The following is a 20320-nucleotide window of genomic DNA, read 5'->3' as shown; positions in this document are numbered from 1 at the left end:
GGCAGTCAGTCAGTGCGGGAAGCAGACGGCAAGGGACCTGACGGACACCGGAATGTAAGTATGTACTGTTTGTTTTTTTTAACATTTACGATGGTAACCAGGGTAAACATCGGGTTACTAAGTGCGGCCCTGCGCTTAGTAACCCGATGTTTACCCTGGTTACCCGGGGACCTCGGCATCGTTGGTCGCTGGAGAGCTGTCTGTGTGACAGCTCTCCAGCGACCACACAACGACTTACCAACGATCACGGCCAGGTCGTATCGCTGGTCGTGATCGTTGGTAAATCGTTTTGTGTAACGGTACCCTAAGACTCCTTAGTTGAAGATGGCTCATAACTAATCTTGAAAGGTCTCTGATCACTTCCCTGAGCAAATGACACTTTATAGGTTAGTCAGCCAGGCCAACTGCATACCGCATTGGAATTATTCTGACCGCTATTTTTCTCAGCAGATCAGCACAACAAGCGAGGCCAGGCGCCTCTTAGGACTGAGCATGCACGCAATCTAGTTGGCACTCGGACCACTATCTGGGTGTGTCAACATCTAGCAGGTACCACTTAGTAGATCTGTTTGCACACAGGAGTTTTGGGAAATTGTAACCTCATGCCAGGTGACTCAGTCCAGTAAACTCTGCCCCCAGTAAATAGTATTTCCGGTTTTCTACAGGTCTCTGACCTCGTCCTAGGTTATTCAGACCTATCGACAGACTTTTCCATTTTGCGAAATTACAAGACTTCTATGTGCTTCCTTAACTTCCAGCCCAGATCTCCGTCTCTGGAAGAAACATCTTAGCTTTGTGTAAACTTCAAGCAGTTAAGGTAGCCCTACTCCAGCTTTTTGGACTGGAGAATGATCGTTCCCTTTTGATTGATTCCAGCCTTTAGCAGACATGTGGTCCTTCTTTTTCCTGAGGAAGAAGTTCTTGTAACTTCGAAACGCGTAGAATAAAGCCACAATTTATTATTAGGGTTAGTTCACACTGGGCGTTTGTGCTGCATTTTTTTCTGCAGCAAAACCTGATTTCTTGGTCGCAAAGCTGCGGCAAAAACGCAGGTTTAGGTGCGTTATTTGGGCTAACTTGTCTCTTTGTCCATGCTAATGTCTGACTTTTCTGCAGCAAAAACGCTGCAAATGATGATACCTGCGTTTTTGTGCAGTTTTGCTGCATTTTTACAGCGTTTTTTCAACACCCATTCAAGCCAATGGGTGAAAAACGCTGAAAGAAGTCACTTGTCACATGTCACATGCTCTGTCCAAAAAAGCAGCAAAGCACAAAATACTGATGACAAAAAAAAACTGATTGTGTGAGATTTCTGAAATCTCATAGCCTTTGCTGGTACTGTAAAAAGCAGCTGGAAATTAGCATAAAAAAGCAGCAAAGACGCCCAGTGTTAACATACCCTTAAACCACATATCGATTGATGTCTCCCCAATCATTGAGCAGCGCAGAGGATTTCCTCCAAACATTTCTTTGGGCTAAGAACATTTAGCAGGAACATTTGCTCTAATCCTAGAGTTAGGGGGTTGAGACTGCCTCATTCAGCTAATCATTTTTGGTTTGAAGTTTGGAATTCTTGTGGTTCACACTTGTATAGGCTTCTTCAGCCAGTAGGGGTTATTTGTTAATTGTATCCTACATCAGAATTAACACATCCTGAGTCCTAGAGTCGAGTCGCACCTTATCCCCTTGACAATACGACTCTGCCCAGTGCATTAAAAACCATTTTCTAGGAGTACTCCAGATTTTCTGCCCTTGTGGAGTCATTGTCAGTGATTAGGGTGTTACTTTTAGATGTATTGAGTGGCTATAGAATTAGCAAAAAGGCATTGGTGTTTACCATCCAATGTTGCAAAGGAAAATGCACAAACAAAATGTAACAGTCCACTTTACTAAAGGAGGTAACACTGGTGAACACAAGTGCAAATTGCTGATGAAACAACCACGCTCAGCCAACCAATCCATGGAGGAGGCTGATTGCCTAGTATTAGAATTGCAAACAGATGAAGCTTGCAATAGGACGCTAATCACACACATGTATAGCACAGTGCCCAGCTAACAGCCTACTACACTTCCCTACTATTTGATTAGATGGGCTGCCTAATACTCTATCAGTGCCTCACAGAGGTGCAAGTCCCTGGTTTACCCTGTAATGATAAAATGGGCAGAAACAATATAATAGGATGTATTGGTTAATATTTTCACCAAATTATGCTAGCTCTCTACTCGCGTCAAGGGTCCTCAGTTTCTAAAGACTACAGTTAAATACAAAGCAACATTCAAATACAATTGACGCATTGAGTGACTATTGTAGCTTCCCTTTGAGGCAGCTAGTTCATCCCTTCTGATGTCTTTCTCTCCCTTTATCTATTTTTTTTTTTACTGCAGTCTTTGATGGCTGGGTTACAGAATACTAGCAGTGTTTTCATATTTTTGCCTTCAACGGGAGTGCTGGCCAAGTCAGTCTTACTCAAGTGTGAATGCTTGTCTTTCAGACAATCGACTTTTGTTATGTTGTCTGGACCATCAGGGTGGTTGGAGATTTTACTTCTTTGGTGGTCTCCCAAGAAGCCTACTTGCTCCAATAGAGTTTATCCTGGTAGGTGACAGATCAGAGTGGTGGTCAAGGCTCTTCTACATTCCAGGGGAAATGTTGTTTTTCCCTATCGGGACAGGTTTCTCTTTCCCAAGCTTTGAAGATTTTGAATGCTTGCAAAGCTCAAGATTCTTTGGATTGAGGCCAAAACTCCCAGTTCTTCATTGCAGAAGGACCCCAGTCAACACCTGTACAAGTCAAGTTCCGCTGGACCAGGGTATCCAAGGCAGGAACCCGACCTATGGGAGTGAACACTAGAACCAGACAGGCAACCAAAATTTAATTCACTAATCCTAATCAACCAAACCCATTCCAAAAGGCCCAAAGACTTCAGAACATTGGCCCAAACAGTCCTGCCAGTAAATTAAATGATCAAGAAATTGGGTAGAAAAAGCATTCTCAAAGGTCTCTTCATCTGGATGCTACAGGTGTTGACTGGGGTCCTTCTGCAATGAAGAACTGGGAGTTTTGGTCTCAATCCGAAGAATCATGAGCTTTGCAGTGACATCAGATGCAGATTTTTACCTGCGTCAAATCCTGAGCAAATACTGAGCAATTCCGGATCATGGAAACATACCCTAAAAACAGTTTAACCCCTTTCTGCCATTGGACGTACTATTCCGTCCATGTGGGGTGGGCCCTACTTCCCAAGGACGGAATAGTACGTCCAGCGCGATCGGCCGCGCTCACGGGGGTGTCAGCTATCGCAGCTGATATCCGGCACTATGTGCCAGGAGCGGTCACGGACCGCCCCCGGCACACTGCAATCAAACATGATCACAGTGTTCTGGCAGTACAGGGAAGCATCGTGCAGGGAAGAGGGCTCCCTGCATGCTTCCCTGAGACGATCGGAACAAGGCGATGTGCTCACCTTGTACCGAGTGTCTCCTCCCTGCAAGCCCCGGATCCAAAATGGCCGCAGGGCTGCTTCCGGGTCCTGCAGGGAGGTGGCTTCACAGCGCCTGCTCAGAGCAGGCGCCGGGAAGCCTGGAGCTGTGCACGTCAGATCGCCGATCTGACACAGTGCACAGCAAAGTGTCAGATCGGCGATCTGTCACTTTACTGTGATGCCCCCCCTGGGGCAAAGTAAAAATGTAATAAATAAATAAAAAAAATTCCTAAATAAATAATAATAAAAAAATATATTGTTCCAATAAATACATTCCTTTAGCTAAATAAAAAAAACAATAAAAGTACACATATTTAGTATCGCCGCGTCCGTATCGACCCGACCTATAAAACTGTCCCACTAGTTAACCCCTTCAGTGAACACCGTAAAAATAAAAAAAAAACGAGGCAAAAAACTCTTTATCATACCGCCGAATGAAAAATGGAATAACATGCGATCAAAAAGACGGAACTAAATGACCATGGTACCGCTGAAAACGTCATCTTGTCCCGCAAAAAACGAGCCGTCATACAGCATCATCAGCGAAAAAATAAAAAAGTTATAGTCCTCAGAATAAAGCGATGCAAAAATAATTATTTTTTCTATAAAATAGTTTTTATCGTATAAAAGCACCGAAACATAAAAAACATGATATAAATGAGGTATCGCTGTAATCGTTCTGACCCGAAGAATAAAACTGCTTTATCCATTTTACCAAACGCGGAACGGTATAAACTCCCCCCCCCCCAAGAGAAATTCATGAATAGCTGGTTTTTGGTCATTCTGCCTCACAAAAATCGGAATAAAAAGCGATCAAAAAATGTCACGTGCCCGAAAATGTTACCAATAAAAACGTCAACTCTTCCCGCAAAAAACAAGACCTCACATGACTCTGTGGACTAAAATATGGAAAAATTATAGCACTCAAAATGTGGTAACGCAAAAAACATTTTTTTGCAATAAAAAGCATCTTTTAGTGTGTGATGGCTGCCAATCATAAAAATCCGCTAGAAAACCCGCCATAAATAGTAAATCAAACCCCCTTTCATCACCCACTTAGTTACGAAAAATAATAATAATAAAAAAATGTATTTCCATTTTCCCATTAGGGCTAGGGTTAGGGCTACAGTTAGGGTTAAGGTTGGGGCTAAAGTTAGGGTTTGGATTACATTTACGGTTGGCAATAGGGTTGGGATTGGGGTTAGGGGTGTGTCAGGGTTAGGGGTGTGGTTAGGGTTACAGTTGAGATTAGGGTTAGGGGTGTGTTTTGGTTAGGGTTTCAGTTAGAATTGGTGGGTTTCCACTGTTTAGGCACATCAGATTCTCTCCAAACGTGACATGGCATCTGATCTCAATTCCAGCCAATTCTGCGTTGGAAAAGTAAACCAGTGCTCCTTCCCTTCCGAGCTCTCCTGTGCACACAAACAGGGGTTTACCCCAACATATGGGGTATCAGCGTACTCAGGACACATTGCACAACAACTTTTGGGGTCCAATTTCTCCTTTTACCTTTGGAAAAATACAAAACTGGGGGCTAAAAAATAATTTTTGTTTAAAAAAAATATATTTTTTATTTTCACAGCTCTGCGTTATAAACTGTAGTGAAACACTTAGGGGTTCAAAGTTCTCACAACACATCTAGATATGTTCCTTGGGGGTCTAGTTTCCAATATGGGGTCACTTGTGGGGGGTTTCTACGGTTTAGGTACATTAGGGGCTCTGCAAATGCAACGTGACGCCTGCAGACCATTCCATCTAAGTCTGCATTCCAAATGGCGCTCCTTCCCTTCCGAGCTCTCCCATGCGCCCAAATGGTGGTTCCCCCCCACATATGGGGTATTAGCGTACTCAGGACAAATTGTACAACAACTATTGTGGTCCAATTTCTCCTGTTACCCTTGGGAAAATACAAAACTGGTGGCTAAAAAATAATTTTTGTGGGGAAAAAAATAATTTTTATTTTTGCGACTCTGCATTATAAACTTCTGTGAAGCACTTGGTGGGTCAAAGTGCTCACCATACATCTAGATAATTTCCTTAGGGTACTGTCACACAGTGCAATTTTGATCGCTTACGACGGCACGATTCGTGACGTCGCAGCGTCGTATGATTATCGCTCCAGCGTCGTAGACTGCGGTCACACGTTGCAATCACGGCGCTGGAGCGATGCCGAAGTCCCCGGGTAACCAGGGTAAACATCGGGTTACTAAGCGCAGGGCCGCGCTTAGTAACCCGATGTTTACCGTGGTTACCAGCGTAAAAGTAAAAAAAAACAAACCGTACATGCTCACCATCTGATGTCCGTCAGGTCCCTTGCCGTCCGCTTCCTGCTCTGACTGAGATCCGGCCGTACAGTGAGAGCAGAGCGCAGCGGTGACGTCACCGCTGTGATCTGCTCTCACTTTCCGTCCGGCAGACAGTCAGAGCGGGAAGCAGACGGCAAGGGACCTGACGGACATCAGATGGTGAGCATGTACGGTTTTTTTTTTTTTACTTTTACGCTGGTAACCACGGTAAACATCGGGTTACTAAGCGCGGCCCTGCGCTTAGTTACCCGATGTTTACCCTGGTTACCAGCGAACGCATCGCTGGATCGCTGTCACACACAACGATCCAGCGATGACAGCGGGAGATCCAGCGACGAAAGAAAGTTTCAAACGATCTGCTACGACGTACGATTCTCAGCAGGATCCCTGATCGCAGTAGCGTGTCAGACACTGCGAGATCGTAACGATATCGCTAGAACGTCACGAATCGTGCCGTCGTAGCGATCAAAATTGCACTGTGTGACAGTACCCTTAGGGGGTTTACTTTCCAAAGTGGTGTCACTTGTGGGGGGTTTCAATGTTTAGGCACATCAGGGGCTCTCCAAACGCAACATGGCGTCCCATCTGAATTCCAGTCAATTTTGCATTGAAAAGTCAAATGGCGCTCCTTTGCTTCCGAGCTCTGCCATGCGCCCAAACAGTGGTTTACCCCCAGATATGGGGTATCGGCGTACTCAGGACAAACTGTACAACAACTTTTGCGGTCCATTTTCTCCTGGTACCCTTGGTAAAATAGAACAAGTTGGAGCTGAAATAAATTTTTTGTGAAAAAAAGTTAAATGTTCATTTTTATTTAAACATTCCAAAAATTCCTGTGAAACACCTGAAGGGTTAATAAACTTCTTGAATGTGGTTTTGAGCACCTTGAGGGGTGCAGTTTTTAGAATGGTGTCACACTTGGGTATTTTCCATCATATAGACCCCTCAAAATGACTTCAAATGAGATGTGGTCCCTAAAAAAAAATGGTGGTGTAAAAATGAGAAATTGCTGGTCAACTTTTAACCCTTATAACTCCCTAACAAATAAAATGTTGGTTCCAAAATTGTGCTGATGTAAAGTAGACATGTGGGAAATGTTACTTATTAAGTATTTTGTGTGACATATCTCTGTAATTTAATTGTATAAAAATTCAAAGTTGGAAAATTGCGAAATTTTCTAAATTTTCGCCAAATTTCAATTTTTTTCACAAATGAACGCAGGTAATATCAAAGAAATGTTACCACTATAATGAAGTACAATATGTCACAAGAAAACAGTGTCAGAATCACTGGGATCCGTTGAAGCGTTCCAGAGTTATAACCTCAAAGGGACAGTGGTCAGAATTGTAAAAATTGGCCCGGTCATTATCGTGCAAACAACCCTTGGGGGTAAAGGGGTTAATTGAGAATTATTCCATGTAAAAGATAATGTTAAAATCGCATTGCTTATGGATTGAAAACGCATTTCGTATATATGTCACACGGATGCTAGGTGAGAATAATCACATTGTACTTGCATGACACGACTTTTCAGGAATAGCATCAGGCCGATTTTATTAAAGCTGATTGGTATGAACCCTTACAGTCATTGTAGCTGGGGTGTGTAGATATTTTATTTCCGCTGTAACCCTCCATGCTGATCTTTCTGGTTGAGTTCAAACCTGTATCCTACTGTAAGTGCTATCAGGGTATGTGCACACGTTGCAGATTTACCTGTGGATTTTTCTGCACTAAATCCGCAGCTCTTGGCAGAAAACGCAGGTGCATTTTTTATGCGTTTTTTGCATGGTTTTGATGCGGATTTGTATGCGTTTTTGAAAGCTTAATAAAGATCTCTTGAAGAAAAAAAAAGATTTGTGATGTCATTTCTTGTCTAACCTCCTTTTACATTTGTCCAACCCACACTCCATAACACACGGATAGACAGACAGATAGATAGAATGAGATAGATAGATAGATATGGGATAGATAATATCTATCTCAATCCTTCTATCTATCTATCTATCTATCTATCTATCTATCTATCTATCTATCTATCTCATTTCTTCTATCTATAGATAGTTAGATAGATATAGATAGAAGGAATGAGATAGATATATAGATAGATACATAGATCTAACCATATATCTATCTATAGATATATCTATGGATAGATGTAGATAGATATATGTTTAGTTAGATAGATATATCTACCGTATGTATCTATAGATATGTCTATCTATAAATATATCTATATGGATAGATGTGTATATATATGTATCTATAGCTATATCTGTCTATAAATATATCTATAGATAGATGTATACATATCTATCTCTATACATATATCCATAGATATATCCAGAGATATCCATCTATTGATATATCCATACATATATCTATAGATATATCCATAGATATATAATGGCAAGGCCGATGTTTATTAATGAACAATATGTTTAATTTTGTTTAAAAAAAAAAAAAAATAAGAAAAATGGTGTGGGCTCCCGCGCAATTTTCTGCGTCTGAGGGGGCAAGCCGACGGCCATGGGCCTTGTATTTGTAGCCTGGGAATGGGGCAATACCCATGGATATTCCCAGGCTATGAATATCAGCCCGCAGCTGTCTGAATAGCCTTTACTGGCTATTAAAATAGTGGGACCCCCCCCCCCCCCCCCAAAAAAAAAAAAAAGACGTGGGGTCCCCCTATATTTTATAGCCAGAAAGGCTACGCAGACAGCTGCGGGCTGATATTCATAGCCTAGCGAAGGGCCATGGATATTGCCCCCCGGCAACAAATACCAGCACGCAGCGACCCCAGATATTTCTCACAGGCGGAAGGATACAGTGCGGAAGGATACCTTCCATCATTTTACCCGGAGCCCCTGAAGAGCGGTCGCATCAGCTCATGCGGCAGCCCTCCACGGGAGGTCGTCGTGGGACACTCATATTAATTGGATTTCTGCAGATCAGGGAGTATATTGTTTGTTTATTATTTTAATATTTTTTACAGGTGATCTATGGCTTCGGGGATCAAGGTGATGGTGATTATGTACTGTATGTTGTAATGAAAAACGAAAATACCCCGGGTCATGAAGGGGTTAAAGGGAAACTGTCACGTGACAAAAATGCTATTACAACAAATTATTTTGGTTTATATTATAGATACATGGCACCAGAGGTTCTTGATGATTCTATAAATATGAAACATTTCGAGTCCTTTAAGCGAGCTGATATCTATGCAATGGGATTAGTCTTCTGGGAAATAGCCCGTCGTTGTTCAATCGGGGGTAAGTTCAAATCCTTGATATGGATTTTGTATGAATTATGTGTTTTTGTCTTCGCTTTTCCCAGAGTGTATTTTTTCCCTCTAATTTATTGATATTTAGATGACACCAGATCACTTAGCCCATTGATTAGCTGTAGTGGTCAAGTGATCTAAGTTTGTCTTCCCGCCCTGCAACCATAACAACCAAGACCAAGTGCAGCTCAGGAGGGCAGGAGATGAGATTTGCTGGCTTTCTATTATTTCTATTATTTTTATGTTCAGAAAGCCTGGAGTAAAAAAAAAAATAATAATTAAAAATAATATAGTTCTGGTCACCATTATTGGCACCTCTACATATTTTTATTTTTTGTAGACTGTACAATATCTTCAGAAATTAATGGAAATGTAACAGTTATATCATCAGGATTTTTTCATTAGTGTTCCAAAGTAATACAACTATAAAACGTTGTTTTCAACTTACCGTATATTCTCGAGTATAAGCAGACCCGAGTATAAGCCAAGACCCCTAATTTTGCCACAAAAAACGGGAAAACTTAATGAGTCGAGTATAAGCCAAGGGTGGAAAATGCAGCAGCTACTGGTAAATGTCAAAAATAAAAATAGATACCAATAAAAGTAAAATTAATTGAGACATCAGTAGGTTAAGTGTTTTTGAATATCCATATTGAATCAGGAGCCCCATTATAATGCTCCATACAGATCATGATGGGCCCCATAAGATGCTCCATACAAAATACGCCCCATATAATGCTCCATACAGTTCATGATGGGATGGGCCCCATAAGATTCTCCATATTAAAATATGCCCCATATAACGCTGCACAAATGTTGGTTATGACCCCATACGATGTTCCATAGAGACATTTGTCCCATACAATGCTGCACAAATGTTGATTATGGCCCCATAAGATGCTCCATAGAGATATTTACCCCATATAATCCTGCACAAATGCTGATTATGGCCCCATAAGATGCTCCATACAGACATTTGCCCCATACAATGCTGCACAACTGCTGTTTATGGCCCCATAAGATGCTCCATAGAGATATTTGCCCCATATAATGTTGCACAAATGCTGATTATGGCACCAACTCATTGCACATGCCCAAGCGCATCATCACTGAGTAATAGATTGCTGGCCAATCGTATAACCTGTGTGGTATTTTCCGAACTGCGCACGCGCATTGTATCACCTTATTGGTTGAGGCATATTCAAAACCGCAATACTTCATCCTATCTAGCATATTTGTATTTATAGTTGTAACTAAAGGAATCCACTCAAACATTTTTTCTTATTACAGCCTGGTTCTTTATTAATCAATCTCTCTTTTGTGCTAACACCTTCTTTTTAGTTGTTTCCAACAAACTTCTAGGGTACCCCCTACTAATGAACTTATCAATTAATAAGTCAATGACTACATCTGTCTCTTCTGTTTCCTTCACTATTCGCTGTACTCTAAGAAGTTTATTCAAAGGTATCTACCTCATCATACTACGCGGGTGTTGGCTATCATATATGAGTAAATTATTTCTGTCACTTTTTTTACAAACCATGTTGTAACAAGTTCACCATATTTCTGCTTGATAAGGACATCAAGAAATTGTATGTCCGTCCTGGACCATGCAAGTGTAAATTTGATATTCTGGTCAGTTGTATTAAGAAATCGATCAAACTCTTCCAATTCATCCTGAGTTCCTGTCCAAAGGAGGAAGACATAATCTATGTAGCTCCACCACACCAGTGCATGTTGGAAGTAGTGGGACACATAGACAAGGTCCTCCTCCAGGAGCTCCATCACCAAATTTGCATACAAGGGGGCCATATTGGCCCCCATTGCTGTACCCTGTCTGTGTATAAAATGTTTCACTTAATTTTGAAGCGGAATTATTTTTTATTATCTCCAACAAGTTTAGTAAAAATGCCTTTCCTTCCGCTGTATATTTTACTGAATCCAGCATTTTTCCCACTGCATATAAACCACGCTCATGATCGATAGATGTGTAAAGGTTTCCTCAAAAATTCTGTCGCATCTCTTATATAGGATTTACTATTTTTCACAATTGGAGTAAAGATTTTATTTAAAAAGATACCAATCTTATTGAACACTGAGTCCACCCCTGAGATTATTGTACGTCCAGGGGCATTATCAAGGGTCTTATGTATTTTAGGGATGGTGTACAGTATTGGGGTTCGAGGGGGTCTCCACTAGCAAGTAATCATACAAATCCTGATCTATAACAAATATATCCAACACTTCTTTTAAAACTACTTTGATCTCTTTAATTATGCTAAACTTTGGATCTTCATCCATTTTACAATATACATTCTCATCTCTCAATTGTCTCATAATTTCAGCAACTTATGCTGACCTGTCCATGACGATGACATCGCCCACTTTGTCAGCGTGTTTGATGACAATGTCGTCATCATGGACAAGTTCCTGCAATGCGAAGAATTCCTCCTTCAAAATATTAGTGTGTCTATAAAGTAAAGTAGACATGTGGGAAATTGTGTTTAACTATTTTGTGCGATATGACTCTTATTTAAGGGCATAAAAATTAAAAGTTTGAAAATTTGCAAAATTTTCGCCAAATTTCCATTTTTTTTCACAAAAAATATATAGAATTGAGAGTCCTCAGTGGTTGATACCTTTTAATGGCTAACTGAACAGATGGTAACAAATTGCAAGCTTTTGAGACTACTCGGGTGTCTTCATCAGGCAAAGACTAAAGCAAATTCTGAAGAATCACATATTTATACAAAACACAGCACAAGCGCAAGTCATATTAAAGAAATGTTACCACTATCATAAAGTGTAGTATGTTACGAGAAAACAATTGTAATTGTCCTTTTGTTTAGACAGTACAGCTCTGGCAAAAATTAAGAGACCACTGCAAAATTAACAGTTTGCCTGATTTTTCTCTTTTATAGGTATATTTATGAGTAAAATGTAAATTGCTCTTTTATTCTATAAACTACTGACAACATGTTTTCCAATTTTTAAGCACTAAATTTGATATTTACTTTCAGAAACTGAGAAATGGTCAAAATAAAAAAAAATGCAGTAGTTGCAGACCTCAAATAGTGCTGAAAAAACAAGTTCATAATAATGTAGAAACAACAATACTAATGTTTTAACTCAGGAAGAGTTCAGAAATCAATATTTTGTGGAATAACCTTGATTTTTAATCACAACTTTGATGCGTCTTGGCATGCTTTCCACCAGTCTTTCACACTGCTTTTGGGGGACCTTATTCCACTCCTGGTACAAAAATTTAAACAGTTCTTTGTTTGATAGCTTGTGACTATCCATCTTCCTCTTGATTACATTCCAGAGGTTTTCAATGGGGTTCAGGTCTGGAGATTGGGCTGGCCATGACAGGAATTTGATGTGGTGGTCCTTCATCCGCACCTTGATTGACCTAGCTGTGTGGCATGGCGCATTGTCCTGCTGGAAAAACCGGTCCTCAGAGTTGGGGAACATTGCCTGAACAGAAGGAATCAACTGTTTTTCCAGGATAATCTTGTTTGCAGCTTGATTTATACGTCCTTTGCAAAGATTAACCTGCTCAATTCCAGACTTGCTGAGAACATGTGACAGGACAAGATACGCCATGGACAACGTTCTGCTCCTTGCAACATCCTCCAGCATGGCCGGTTGGGAAGTAGGTCAGTAATGGTGTGGGGAGGCATTTCTTTGGAGGGCTGCCCACAGCTAGGTACCCTGACTGCTATTTGGGACCTGGATGAGATCCTCAGATCCATTGTGAGACCATTTGCAGGTGCAGTGAGCTCTGGGTTCCTTCTGATGCATGACAGTTCTAGGCCACATGTGGCTCAAGTGTGTCAGCAGTTCCTGCATGATGAAGGCATTGATGCTATGGACTGGCCTGCCCGTTCCTCAGGCTTGAATCCGATCGAGCACATCTGGGACATCATGTCTTGTTCCATCCACTCCATGTTGCATCACAGACTGTCAAGGAGGTCTGGAAGGATATCCCTCAGGAGAGCATCTGCCACCATATCAGGAGCATGTCCAGGCGTTATAGGGAGGTAATACAAGCACATGAAGGCCACACACATACTGAGCATCATTTCCTTGTCTTGATGCTTTTCAACTGAATTTGGATCAGCCTGTAATTTTATTTTCACTTGGATTTTGAGTATCATTACAAATCCAGACCTCCATGGGATATTAATTTTGATTTACATTGATCATTTTTGTTTTATTGTTCTCAACGCATTAAACTTTGTAATGAATAATTATTTGCAACTGGAATGTGTCATTGTGATATCTAGGATGTGGCATTTATGTGATCTCTTTATCGGTATGTATCGCAGAGGTGGGTGGCCCTGTGATGGTAGCCTGGGCGTGTTTGGCTCAGCAGATCTACTGCTGAGGGATTTGTTTTATATTGGGAAGGCTTCCAGGTGACTTGGAGAGATGGGTGCGTCCAGTGACCTACATACCCATCCAAAGGGGTGTTTCTGAACACCTAAGATGGTTGTGTGTTTAAGGGCATGCGGTGATGTCACGATCACCTGACTAGCCATGTGATAGGTACCTGGTTGTGGTTACAACCATGTAATAAAGGTTTGTTTGGCACATGTGAGTGAGTGTTTGGGAATCTGTCAGTGTGGACAGATTTCCATGTGTCCCGGCTGGACACTACAGAGTGGCCTATGTTGGCTGCTTCCAAGTGGGGACTGACGTCCTGAACGGCACACAGAGAGACCGTGTTTAGGCTATAGAGCCTCGTGCTGGACATGGCACAGCCTGTATGCCCACAGACCTGAGAGAGCCGAGCTCTACTATGGACATTGAGGATTCGTCTGTCTGATGTGAGACTGTTTGCCGTTTGTTCATGTTTCTATGGTTTGTGGAGAAAATAAACCATAGACTGTTTTAAGTGAAAGATGGTTCCTGTGTGCCTGACTATCGCAGCCAAGCGAGTGTTTCCCAAACCCGGTAGTGAGCTCTTTCTTACTATAAATATATATGTATGTATATATATACAGTGCCTACAAGTAGTGTTCAACCCCCTGCAGATTTAGCAGGTTTACACATTTGGAATTAACTTGGCATTGTGACATTTGGACTGTAGATCAGCCTGGAAGTGTGAAATGCACTGCAGCAAAAAAGAATGTTATTTCTTTATTTTTTTTTTTAAATTGTGAAAAGTGTTTTCAGAGGGTCATTTATTATTCAACCCACCAGAATTCTGTTTGGTTCCCCTAAAGTATTAAGAAGTAGTTCAGGCACAAAGAACAATGTGCTTCACATGTTTGGATTAATTATCTCTTTTTCTAGCCTTTTCTGACTATTTAAGACCCTCCCCAAACTTGTGAACAGCACTCATACATGGTCAACATGGGAAAGACAAAGGAGCATTCCAAGGCCATCAGAGACAAGATCGTGGAGGGTCACAAGGCTGGCAAGGGGTACAAAACCCTTTCCAAGGAGTTGGGCCTACCTGTCTCCACTGTTGGGAGCATCATCCGGAAGTGGAAGGCTTATGGAACTACTGTTAGCCTTCCACGGCCTGGACAGCCTTTGAAAGTTTCCTCCCGTGCCGAGGCCAGGCTTGTCCGAAGAGTCAAGGCTAACCCAAGGACAACAAGGAAGGAGCTCCGGGAAGATCTCATGGCAGTGGGGACATTGGTTTCAGTCAATACCATAAGTAACGTACTCCACCGCAATGGTCTCCGTTCCAGACGAGCCCGTAAGGTACCTTTACTTTCAAAGCGTCATGTCAAGGCTCGTCTACAGTTTGCTCATGATCAGTTGGAGGACTCTGAGACTGACTGGTTCAAGGTTCTCTGGTCTGATGAGACCAAGATCGAGATGCCAACCACACACGTGACGTTTGGAGACTGGATGGCACTGCATACGACCCCAAGAATACCATCCCTACAGTCAAGCATGGTGGTGGTAGCATCATGCTGTGGGGCTGTTTCTCAGCCAAAGGGCCTGGCCATCTGGTCCGCATCCATGGGAAAATGGATAGCACGGCCTACCTGGAGATTTTGGCCAAGAACCTCCGCTCCTCCATCAAGGATCTTAAGATGGGTCGTCATTTCATCTTCCAACAAGACAACGACCCAAAGCACACAGCCAAGAAAACCAAGGCCTGGTTCAAGAGGCAAAAAATCAAGGTGTTGCAGTGGCCTAGTCAGTCTCCTGACCTTAACCCAATTGAAAACTTGTGGAAGGAGCTCAAGATTAAAGTCCACATGAGACACCCAAAGAACCTAGATAACTTGGAGAAGATCTGCATGGAGGAGTGGGCCAAGATAACTCCAGAGACCTGTGCCGGCCTGATCAGGTCTTAGAAAAGACGATTATTAGCTGTAATTGCAAACAAAGGTTATTCCACAAAATATTAAACCTAGGGGTTGAATAATAATTGACCCACCCTTTTATGTTTAAAATTTATAAAAATTTAACTGAGCAACAAAACTTTTTGGTTTGTAAGATTTCTGCATCTGTTAATAAATCCTGCTCTTGTTTGAAGTTTGAAGGCTCTAACTTATTTGCATCTTATTAAACCTGCTAAATCTGCAGGGGATTGAATACTACTTTTAGGCACTGTATATAATATAAATAAATATATATATATATATATATATATATATATATATATATATATATATATATATATATATATATATATATATATATATATATATATATATATATATATGTGTGTGTGTGTACGATGGGATTTGGATTCCGACTCTGCAGCACTTTGTTGCCATCCATTTCTGAGTGCTTCTTGAAGTATGCTTGGATTCATTATCCTGCTGGAAGACCCATGATCTGGGACTCAAACCCAGCTTTCAGACACTGGGCACTACATTGCAACCCAATATTATTTGTGCAAGGCATCATGAAATCTGAAGATTATCCACCATCCGGACTATCCTGTTTTGAAGCCTTTTTGTAATTTTTTTCTGTGCCATCTGCATTCAGGGAGATTAGCTACTGGCCCTGGCTCTTAGAGCAGGAGCTCAGCTGTCGTTCCTGCAGTGATTGTGCAGTCTAATCCAAATCTGGCATGTGGTTCAGTCAATTTATGTTTTAAAGCTACTTCCTACCAGTCAAGTAAATTCTGTGAAGGTTAAAATTGAAGCAGTGAATACCTTTTATTAAGACTGTTCTGATTATCACACAAGAACATGAGAAATCTGTTGTTGTTTTTTTTTGTTTGTCTATTTTTTTAAAGGTGAATGCCCAGATAAAATACCCTTGCACTACAACAACCCGAGTCTTATTACCTTAAAGGGAACCTGTCACCCCGTTTTTTCCGTATGAGATTAAAATACTGTTAAATAGGGCCTGAGCTGTGCATTACAATAGTGTATTTTGTGGACCCCGAATCCCCACCTATGCTGCCGAAATACGTTACCAAAGTAGCCGTTTTCGCCTGTCAATCAGGCTGGTCTGGTCAGATGGGCGTGGTGACATCGCTGTTTCTTCCCCCAGATCTTGCTTATTTTTCAGCTGGTGGCGTAGTGGTTTGCGCATGCCCAAGTCCCGAATCCACTTCTTCCTGTGGCCGCGCGTGCGAAGATGGAGCGCTCTGCTGCCCGGGACTTCAGGAAGATGGCCGCGGGATGCCGCGCGTGCGCAGATGGAGATCACGGCGGCCATTTTCCAGAAGCAGAGATGCAAACTCTGCTTCAGGAAAATGGCCGCTGCGATCTCCATCTGCGCATGCGCGGCATCCCGCGGCCATTTTCCTGAAGCCCCGGGCAGCAGAGCGCTCCATCTGCGCACGCGCGGCCACAGGAAGATGGCCGCCCCCACCGATCACCAGGGGAATAGCGCAGATCGCGCTCTTTTTCCTCCCCTGTGCAGTGGATTCGGGACTTGGGCATGCGCAAACCACTACGCCACCAACGGAAAAATAAGCAAGATCTGGGGGAAGAAACAGCGATGTCACCACGCCCATCTGACCAGACCAGCCTGATTGACAGGCGAAAACGGCTACTTTGGTAACGTATTTCGGCAGCATAGGTGGGGAATCGGGGTCCACAAAATGAACTATTGTAATGCACAGCTCAGGCCCTATTTAACAGTATTTTTATCTCATACGGAAAAAACGGGGTGACAGGTTCCCTTTAAACGTTTAAGGCTTTTACTAAGGGTACTATTGTGCATTAGTCATTTGCTCAGTTTATCAGTTCTGGATACTTCTACAGATCTTTATAACGATCATTCAGTTGGACTTTTTTCTTGTCTGCTAATCTTCACAATTATATTGTATTAAATCATATGGAAGCGATCTATTAAAACAGATGGAGACTTAACCAATTATGAATGAGTAACTGAGATCTGTGACCATTCTCTGCTGGCTGTAGGAAACCATGCACACACCTACCTTTAGTTTACTTGCCAGCTGTTGTGAGGATTTCTACAGTTGGTTTTTGCCGCATGGGCAACACTTCTTGACTAATGGGGGTCTAACCTTGGTATAACTCTAGATGCCATTCGTAATTCTGGGCTTTTGTTCGAAGATCCAATTATTGATTTCTAGGGTTACAAGGCTTCTCCTTTGACATAGTGCTTGTAGGCTTATAGGGATTCTCCTACTATTTTGAATTGTACTTATTAGGAAAAACGTAACATTGTAAGTTTGCAAGCAAGACTCACTCCTAGTATATGTTGAACTATTTTTCTGACTCTATTAATGTCTTATTTGTACATGCATCCTCTGAATTGTAATGTGATGTGGAATATGTTGGCACTATAGAAATAAATATTATATTACTTGTAGGTGTTCAAATTCATATAGCTGTTTTGAAACACGTGACACATCAAAACAGCATGTAGATTGTCGATTATAAACTTACAGCTCCAATATGAAAACCGCTTTCCTTCAGTATCAATGGTTAACATGAGTCCTGTTCTTTAGGCGGAGTGAAACTGCATAAATGTGTCGGCCTCACCAACCTTGGTGTTCCTAGCAGCAGTTTACATGTATGAAATGCATTCACCAAACACCTCTTTTTTTGATTACAGCACATCTCTCTTTTGCATAGCAGACTACCAGCAGCTCTACTTTTTTCCAGTTGCAACACATTCCACACTGCTGAGCTAAATCAGCTGCTAATAGGCCTATAACCCTGCACTGGAGTAAGGGATCGACTTTTCCAAGCCAGGTTCTTTTGGTTACTCCATAAACCCATACCAAAAGTCCAGTCACATTGAACCCTCCCAATAACCTAGTGTTACTGATGCAGCTTACACTGCCAATACATATCTGTTATCCAGCACCTCAACTCCTGCTTTCTTACATACCCCTAGAATTTAATATTTTTTTTTTTACTCCTCAAATTTTTTGTTATGGATTAAGGGAAGTCTTGTTTTGTAGTCCCTAAATAGCACAAATGTTGTTGATAACCAAAGGAAGAGACTCTAAAAATAACCCTTAACAACTATCTTAAAATAGGAATTGTCCCCAACACACCGGGGAAGCCTAATCTAACATTCTAAAATATGCGCTTCTGTGTAAGTTTTACTATGCCTAATATCTTATGGGTACTGAATAATAAAATGCCATATAATAACCGTGTCAGCAATATAAATGCTAAAATTTCACCCAATCTAGACAGAAAGACGTAGTCTGTGAAGCCCCTAGGTGAATGTGAGGTTTTCCTTAACCAACCCTGTCGTGCCCCATGGCTCTTGCCCTTACAAGGGCAGTACCCAAGTACAAAACAAAACATTGAAGCCCCAAAAGAAAAAATCCCTCCTAATGCCTTTCTACCTCAAGGGCGAGGAGTCATCAGGGTGTACATGTTGTAGATGAAAAAGAATTGAGCAGTACTAAAATTGTCCAGGAATACTATAAAAGTACAAAGTCACAAGGTCCTATAATAGGTATACACTGTATGGTGTGCAGACTGCTGCATTACCTGCAAAATAATGTTTTCTTTTAATTTTAATAAAAGGAAAACAAAAAAATCCTAAACCACTTGACTTACTTTTTAGGATGCCTTTCAGGTTCTCTATAATGCTGGCTACTTGCTATTTAGAAATACCATAACTATTGTCTCTGTTTGAGTTAAAGGGAACCTGTCACCAGGTTTGACTGATATGAGACCACCTTCTTTTAGGCCTGATATACAGTATTCTCTCATGCTGTATATATGATTCCGACCCGAACTGCATGACAAAAAGACCTTTTTGGCTACTTTTACACTTGCCGTTGTTTTGCGGCCCATTTTTGCGGCCCCAATAGATTTCTATGGGGCCGCAAAAATGGGCTGCAATAATTCCATGGCGCGCCTTATGGCCGTGAGGGCCGTATTTACGGCTGTGAAAAATTATCGAGCCTGCTCAATTTTTGGGGGGTTTTCACGGCTTACTGACACGGCCCCCATTGGAAATCACCTTGACTTCCGTTTTTTTTTTTCACAATACTTTTGCTATAGCATTGGGAACCTGAAAAACGGCGATCCGAAAGTTTTTGCGGTCTGTTATTGCGGCAAACCTTGAAAATTGCGGCGATACAGGCCGCAAAAAACTCGGCAAGTGTAAAAGTAGCCTTATATTCGCCCGTGGGGTGGTCCGGTCCGAGATGTTGGTCTGGTGCCAACTTCTTCTTTCGATGCCATCCTCCTCCTTGCTTCGTATAGGTGACTCGTCTCTACGTCCTCCAGTCTCCCTGGCATTGCATTCCTGTGCAGGCGTAATTCTCTGCCCTGACTAGAGCAGAGTAAAGTACTGCAGTGTGCAGGCGCCGGGGCTCTTTGACCTTTCCCTGTGCACTGCAGTACTCTGCCCTCGTCATGCCAGAGAAGTACATCTGCCCAGGAGCGAGATGCTGGGGAGACTGGATGACGTAGGGACGCATCATCCACATCAAGCAAGAAGGACAGGATGGAAAGAAGGGAGGCACTGGACCAAGACCAGTTACACCCCTTAGACTGGACTGCCCTGCAGGTGAGTATATGTCTTTTTCTTGTCTTATAGATCAGGTTGGTGGCTTATATACAGCTTATGTAGAATGCTGTATATCATGCCTGAAAGGTGGTGGTCTTGTCTTATATATGTCAAACCTGTTGAAAGGTTTCCTTTAACTAGAGCTGTTTCTTGGTCTTCAACTTCTGGTTTCCTTAAAGGGAACCTGTCACCCCCAAAATGGAAGACGAGCTAAGCCCACCGGCATCAGGGGCTTATCTACAGCATTCTGTAATGCTGTAGATAAGCCCCCGATGTATCCTGAAAGATGAGGAAAAAAAGGTTAGATTATA

At 41.9% G+C, this 20320-nt stretch overlaps 1 protein-coding gene across 1 annotated transcript in view; it reads left to right on the top strand.

Annotated features, from left to right (window-relative positions):
* Nucleotides 1–20320, top strand: part of TGFBR1 (transforming growth factor beta receptor 1) — a 185423-nt gene that overhangs the window by 136487 nt on the left and 28616 nt on the right. Inside the window, exon 7 of the mRNA XM_077269426.1 lies at nucleotides 8933–9057. Within this exon, the coding sequence (XP_077125541.1) occupies nucleotides 8933–9057 (125 nt within the window). The remainder of the gene's footprint in view (nucleotides 1–8932; nucleotides 9058–20320) is intronic.

This window comes from Ranitomeya variabilis, chromosome 6 (assembly GCF_051348905.1).
Source record: "Ranitomeya variabilis isolate aRanVar5 chromosome 6, aRanVar5.hap1, whole genome shotgun sequence".
NCBI classification, from domain to species: Eukaryota; Metazoa; Chordata; class Amphibia; order Anura; family Dendrobatidae; genus Ranitomeya; species Ranitomeya variabilis.
The sequence above is the reverse complement of the archived record's forward strand: the minus strand, read 5'-3'. Positions and strand labels throughout refer to the sequence as shown.